The 7,253-nt window shown below is 41.2% G+C and overlaps 1 protein-coding gene across 1 annotated transcript; it reads right to left on the bottom strand.

The window, feature by feature from the left end:
* Nucleotides 1-334: 334 nt before the first annotated feature.
* ywhag2 (3-monooxygenase/tryptophan 5-monooxygenase activation protein, gamma polypeptide 2) lies at nucleotides 335-7,030 on the bottom strand. The gene is made up of 2 exons (XM_038303349.1): nucleotides 6,773-7,030; nucleotides 335-3,414 (listed from the first exon to the last, which is right to left on the bottom strand). Exons 1-2 carry the CDS (start codon nucleotides 6,857-6,859, stop codon nucleotides 2,758-2,760), a joined length of 744 nt encoding a protein of 247 aa, XP_038159277.1. The 5' UTR covers nucleotides 6,860-7,030; the 3' UTR covers nucleotides 335-2,757.
* Between the last annotated feature and the right edge of the window lie 223 nt (nucleotides 7,031-7,253).

Raw genomic sequence — 7,253 nt, 5'->3', positions numbered from 1 at the left:
TTTAAGAAATGTGTCTTGTGTATCACGGTTGGCTGTCTCTGCTCTGCAGCGGAAACAGACTCCATCTCATGTGCTCACCCACAAGCACTCAGCGCATTCATCAGTGCAGGTTTATACAACACGTACGGTACCCACCTGAATGTGGATCCAAGCATGCATATATATCACACACTAGTTATGAGACCCACAGTGGGTTATATAAAGTCAGTGAGTTCCTGTGTGGCACTGTGTAGGCAAAGATTTATCCCTGCAGAATGAAGATGAGTTGGTGAGCTGTGTTGATGCATGATGGCAATACATGCCTGAATTAGACAAAAATGAATATATAGAATAATAGTAATAAACAAATAACTTTAATGGACAACAGATGGCAACTCAAACAAAGATCTTGAACCATACAGGCTGCTTCCCATTTTCAACTTTAGGTCAGATCCTCTTGATCAAACTACCTCATAACTTGTACATGCATGATGCCGAGTCACTAAAAGAAGGATTTAAGACAAAACCTAAGAATAACAGCCAAATAATCATAGGAAATCAATCAAAAAATAAAAAAAACAAAAAATGTCTATTTTCTTTGCAATGAATGACAGTCACAGACATTATTTACCTTCACAAAAGAAACCATATAAAGTTAAATCAAACCGTTTCGCTGTGCGAGCATTGGTTTTTCAAGCCGTTTGTCCAACGAGCATTTGGAGACCTTCTGCACTTTGCGACGTTTAAAAATAAATCAAAGCAGCTGTGACATACTGTGAGCTCATGCAGGCTGACTCATGATGGAGACACATAATTGGCATACATGAGCAAGGTTGAATTACTGACCTTAAGGCTTCTGGTTTCCCCCTTTCAACCATCAAACCAGAGATTAGAAAATTAAATATAAAAAAAACTGCTGTCCATGTGAATATATTATCTATAGAAGTAGCAGCATTAAAGACAACAAATCTGTTCAGCAGCTTATTTAGTTTGTTCTAAAGAGGTGAACCCTTTACCGAATTATCAATGCTCTCCCTGCAATGTAATGGTGTGCATTAGTGTTAGATGTGCATATCTTTAACATGCTTGCAGGATTTTAAAAATATTGTAATATATTCCCTTTTTAAATGCTAGAGATTAACTTGCAAATGAGGCATATAAAATGATACAGGCACAGAAATAAAGCACACAAAACAATAAAACGACCTACGAATGAAGTGCTTCCTCCTAAAAGCAAAGTGTACTCATGGGTGACAATACAACAATACACTAGACCACCATGGAAATGGTGCATGTATAATTTAGTCATATTCTTTTTTATTATCATAGCTATTATTCCGATTCTTGTGCAACTGCTACATAATGACTCACATTCAAGATATTTTTGTCACTCAGGAAACAGCTGAAAGGTATAAAAAGAAATAAACTTAAAAAATGAAAAGTATACCGTCAGAAACAAAACATGGTCCATGTAGTGGATTCAAAACAGAAACACCGAGCCTGGAAACGTCACGATTATCATTAAATCTGGATAGCATGACAGAAAAGAAAAAAAAAAAAAAGTACTTTTAAATACTGTTCAACAAAGAAAATATATCATAATCATACTTCAAAGTGACAAACACCAGCTGGTAAGATTAAGTAAGCACTGGTGGGTATTTTTTTTTTTTTTTAATCATTCATTTTTTTCTTTCATTAACAAATTAAATACACATATTGCATGTCACTAAAGCAACGCCCATTACAGGTCTATTTTTACGATCACCATTTTGGTATAGCAAATCAGAAAAAATTGAAAAATAAATTAGAATCAAAAATAAACATCAGACAAAGCCTGTTTTCATATGAATACTTAACACCCACAGTATAAGTTAATAAAGTCAAGCTACTGTATATAAATACATCACCAGCATGCACAATATTGAAGCGATATTATTGTTGTTGTCATCTTACACTGAAGAAACAGTATAGTAGGCATGTGCATTTAATAAAACAAACACAGAAGTAAACCACAAACTCTGAAGCTGCTTTTATCTTTGTTTTTTTTTTGTCTTTTTCTTTTAGCAATTAGTTTCGTTAAGTCTCTGCCTTTAATAACCCTCACCTCCGAAAAAGAATCGATGGTTCCAGTAACACAACAGACTTTATCTGTAGGATGCCAAAATCTGCTTAATTAGCAATAATTACTTAAACTTTTTTTTAACAATTCGGTAATTCAGTGCTGTAAGAATGTAAGCCGTTCTTTTTTTTTTTTTTTTTTTTGACGTTTTAGTGTCTGATTAATAGCTTTCATGGACCTCATATCTACTACAGGAACCAATGCAATCTAGTCTTCTTGTGAGGCTTTTTTTTTTATTTCCCCAGTCAAGCATTTTCTCTCTCAAGTGAATCAAATGCATCTCTATCACGCAAAAATCTAAGTAAGCAGCTTATCTCGACAGAACAAGATCAGTTCCTATGCCAGTGTGAGGCTGCCATTTCAATCCAACAACAACCACTTCAGGCTGATTGACTGACATATCAGTGGTTTTTGGCAAATGTCAAAGAGAAAACCAAGAAGACGGAGGCCCTCCCTTTCCAACTATCATATATATTTCTATATATATTTAAACTAAGATTTTAACCTCCCACTCTCACCTCTCTTTTTGATTCTTTTCTTTTAACACATGGAAAAATAAAGAACTGGTGCTGCGGTAGTTCATCGGCAAAAGCGGCTGCCAAAGTCCACCGGCCCTTCTTAATTTTTTTATTTTTCTATTTTGGAAGCGAGGCCTCCCTTTAGTTGTTGCCCTCCCCTCCCTCGTCATCCTGCTGGTCACTTGTCCACAGTGTCAAGTTGTCTCGGAGCAGCTGCATGATGAGAGTGGAGTCTTTGTAGGAGTCCTCGTTGAGGGTGTCCAGCTCGGCGATGGCGTCATCGAAGGCGGTCTTGGCCAGATGGCAGGCTTGCTCCGGGGCATTCTGGATCTCGTAGTAAAACACAGAGTAGTTGAGAGCCAGGCCCAGGCGGATGGGATGGGTAGGCTGCATGTGCTCCTTGCTGATCTCGTGGGCCTCGTTGTAGGCCTTCTCTGAGGACTCCACCACCGTGGCCCTCTTCTCGCCGGTGGCTACCTCGGCCAGGTACCGGTAGTAGTCGCCCTTCATCTTCAGGTAAAACACCTTGCTCTCATGTTGCGTGTCGCTGCAGTTTTTGATCAGGAAGTTGTCTAGCAGGTTGAGCACGTCCTGACAGACCGCCTCAAGCTCTTTCTCGATCTTCTCCCGGTAGGCCCTCACCATCTCGATCTTCTTCTCGTTACCGTCGGCGGATGTTTTCTGCTCTATGCTAGAGATCACTCTCCAGGAGGAGCGCCGTGCACCCACCACATTCTTGTAGGCCACAGACAGCAGGTTCCTCTCCTCGTTGGACAGAGCCTCGTTCAGCTCCGTCACCTGGAAGACAGGCAGCAAATACTTTGAATTCTAAAGAATCACACTGAATGATCATTGATATATTTCAAAAGGTTTCCCCTATAAATTAAAGTGGAAGTGGAACTGAAGTGGAACTACAGTCCCTACAGAAAACAAATACGTCCAGTGATCTGTTCAGTTTAAAAGCTCTTCACCATAACTGCAGATAGCACAAATAAGACAGTCTACTCCATCATCACAAAGTTCTCACCACCCTTCCTGACTTTAGGATGTTGATAACTAAGATCTCAACCATATGAGAGTTTACAAATAGAAAGGCAATGGAAATTGCTAAAGAGATTAATTTAAAAGCAAGGTTTTAATGTATGGAAGCTGAAATACTGCAGCTACCCAAATATTGTATCCAAGCAGCTTTTTGATTCATTGGAAAACCTTGATATTACCATACAGAATGTTTACCTTAAATTGCTCAGTTAACAAATAGTTTCACTGCAGTGTGTCTTCATCTCAATTCCCAAAGCATCCTGGTCAAAGACATGGCTTGTCATTGCTAAATAAATTCCTCAAGCTGTGAAGCCAACTCAGACCTATAAGGATGGACTGGCATCTCAGGCATTGATGGGTCTACTTTAACGATACCTCAATTGGAAGTCCCTTCTAATGGAAAACAAACCTGCAGCCACCCTCTGGTGCATAAAGATCATTAACAGATGTAGATATCCTACACAAACATGCCTTTTAAACTCAAACCTACATTGTGGATATAAAGGAAGGCGCTGTGGAAAACTCAACAGATGCAGTTTTAGACATTAAATAACTGACAGAAACCTTGTTTAAGTTTAAACATATTGGTGGGACTTTTTCAGATTTTAACCAAGGTTGTTGTTAACATAAAATATATATAAATGGGCATGACATCAAAACCCTTAAAATACCCACCCAGTCTACTGTAATTAAGCCAAAGCCTAAACCTTCAATGTCAGGTAAGCCCCGAATAAGTGGGCTGATAAAGGGCTGGGAGCCTGTGACTACCTTGCTTGGTGGGTTGACTTTAACCCCCTGCTGACTCAGACCTCCCTAAAACAGGAATGTGTAAAATCTGGCCCTGCCTTTGAGGAGCCAAAAGTAGGGCCAGATATAAAGAAAAATAAATAAAATATGTTTTAAATAAGTGTCAGAAACCTCCCAGTGGGTTAAACATGTGAAATATCTTTAGTTTTATCTAGAATAATTGTTGTTGAGTGGTGCATTCAGCTGAGCCTATCTAATTTGTGTCAAAGATTGAGTAAAAGTGTCTCTGAAGGAGCCATTAACCTTAAATCTTTTGGCCAGCTTGCCATCGTCATGCCACAAAGTTAGCCCACCTCCTCCTCAGTTAGCAAATATGGGGCTCTGATAACAGTGACTGTAGCAGGTTAACCTCGAATGCTGAAGTCACTGTTTGTCCTCTTAAAATAGAAACAGAGACAGCAAAAAAGCATCCAACTCCTGGGGGGATTTGTTGTAAAAGAGGCTTTTGATAATTGAAAGCTCTTTAGTTTAGATAAGAGAAAAAAGATCCTTCTTTTCATCTACCTCCTTTTCTCTGCCTCTGATTCCAATGAAATCCTCCCCCTGAGAATTATCTTTAATAATGATTTCTCTGGAGGAAAGAGATTATTAGATTAGCTAGCTGTACTCCTTTGGCTGCAGACCATCCTTATTCCACAGCAAAGAGGGTGAACAATATTTCACTCGTCATGCCCAATTCCCAGTTTCCATGGCAATCCATTCATTAGGTGCACCAGTAGCTCCAGCTGCCACGTGTGCAGCTAATGCCAGTTGGCCAGAAATCATATCCAAGATAGTGGGGGGGGGGCATGAGAAGGGGGATTGGAGACCTTTAAAATATTCTCGCGAGCATGTAAGGAGGGGCGGGTGCAGTGTAAGTGAAAACCATCACTGCGCTGGAGGTTCACATGTCCCATTGACCTTCTCTCTGGCTCAAAATGACCTTTTTTACCTTTTGTGACATCACTCTGAGCTGGACTGTTATATTTAGAATGGGACGCATCAGTTTACAATTCATGTGTATAAATTAGCAGATAAAATTAATCGGATAGTGACTAATGTGGGGGGGGGATCATACAGAAAACTGATGTGAGGACTATTTCATATTTCATGAGCAGTCTTATCTCATTCAATATGCAGTCAGGATGAAAGATGATGACGTCACAGAAAATGGGTGGAGAGAAGATGGACCTGTCCAAGTTTGCATTCATTCGTCAGCTGTAAGTTCAAAGACGAAGCTACCTCCATATCAATTTTTCATGGGGCTAACCTGAGGGTGACAGGTCCACCCTGTTTGTCATGGGGGTGAGGGATTCCCCTCGATTAGAGGGTGAGCATTTACATCCTGCCAGGGTTTGGCCCTCACTGACACAGGAGATCGTATAATAATTTTTTTTTTATTAATTAATCAATTAAAACCCTCTTTCTTGCACAAGAGGAGGAGGCTTGCATCATACCAGAAAAAATGGTCCTCCATTAACAGAAATGGGGCTAAAGGAGGCTGCAAGTTCCAATGACACAGCATTTCTTGAGCCCCCTTATGCCAGAGAAGGGTCACAAGAAAAAAAGAAGGAAGGAAGGAAGACAAGTAGACAAAGGACTTGTCCTCAGCAGTGACCAATAGGAACTGGGAGTGCTAATGTGAGGCAGCCCATCCACAGCATCCTCCTCACATCAGCTTTTAAATCAGCTGAAAAAGGATGATAAAGGAGAGAACCTGATCAAACTGCAATATGACAGAATATTCTGCTGCTATCTTTGTTAAAATGAGAGAACAGCTCCTGCAGGGCGGCATTTCCTATAAATCAGGCTTGTTAGAATAAAAGCATTTATACGGTTTTAAAAAGGAGCCTTTGTACGTCTCCGTTATCTGTATAATTTATGACAAAGAGAGGAGGACAAGACAGGAGGGAGTGGGTGTAAGGGGGAGGAGGTGGTGGAGGTGGAGGAGGAGGCAGCAGTTGATGGGCTTTTTCTAAGGAAAAATCATTATGGAGCATCTCTTGCTCCATAATGGAAAAAGAAGGAATGAGGTGGTAGCAGAAAATGAATGAAAATATTAAAAAATGATGTTAATGAATCACAGCAGGACTTTTCCACTGATGAGAGGCTCTTATCTGAGCCCAGGCCTGCATGCAGGCACCGCCCAGTGAGCAGAACAGGGTTTGGACCCAACCAGAGGAGGATGGGGGGGTGAACTGCAGCTCAGCTGATGACAGCGCAATACAAAAGATTTACGGTAATTTTACAGCAGCTTGTGAGTGCGGTTAAAATGGAGCCCATAAAGCGCAAACAGAAGCACATTTCGTCCTGCTGGGTTCAGACTTACCGACTTCATAGCTGCTGCCATATCATCATATCTCTCAGCCTGCTCAGCCAGCCTGGCTTTCTGCACCAGCTGCTCGCGGTCCACCATTTTCTTTAATGATTAGCTGGGGAGAAGTTTGCTCGGCCGAGCTGCGAGACGTGGGCTTCGTGGATGAAACGCCTGATAATGTAAATGGCAATGCAGTGAGATCCAAGGCGAACCGAGTGCTGCAGCTGTTCCCTGCTGTCTGTCTGAGCTCAGCGCAGACGGGACACCCTCTCTTTTCTCTCTCTCTCTCTCTCTCTCTCTCTCTCTCTCCCCTCCATGACTCCCTCCTCCTTCTCCTCACTAACTCCCTTCACGCGCTGCGTCATCACCTGGGAAGGTGGGTGTCTATAAAAATGATGTAACACTCCATACATGGGAGCTAGAGAGGACCAGCATTGTGGGCTGGATGGGAGCAGAGAGCAACAACGCGCTAAAAGCATCATGGGAAATGGAG

Source organism: Cyprinodon tularosa, unplaced genomic scaffold (genome assembly GCF_016077235.1).
Source record: "Cyprinodon tularosa strain WSP-4 unplaced genomic scaffold, ASM1607723v1 ctg51, whole genome shotgun sequence".
Classification (NCBI taxonomy): domain Eukaryota; kingdom Metazoa; phylum Chordata; class Actinopteri; order Cyprinodontiformes; family Cyprinodontidae; genus Cyprinodon; species Cyprinodon tularosa.
This window is presented reverse-complemented; position numbering and strand designations above follow the sequence as displayed.

What these genes read in the sequence shown, in the direction of transcription:
- ywhag2 (XM_038303349.1), bottom strand. Translation starts at nt 6,859, where the DNA reads ATGGTGGACCGCGAGCAGCTGGTGCAGAAAGCCAGGCTGGCTGAGCAG. An exon ending in TGGCAGCAGCTATGAAGTCG is followed by an intron (nt 3,415 to 6,772) that starts GTAAGTCTGAAC and finishes CCTGTCTTCCAG; the next exon opens with GTGACGGAGCTGAACGAGGC.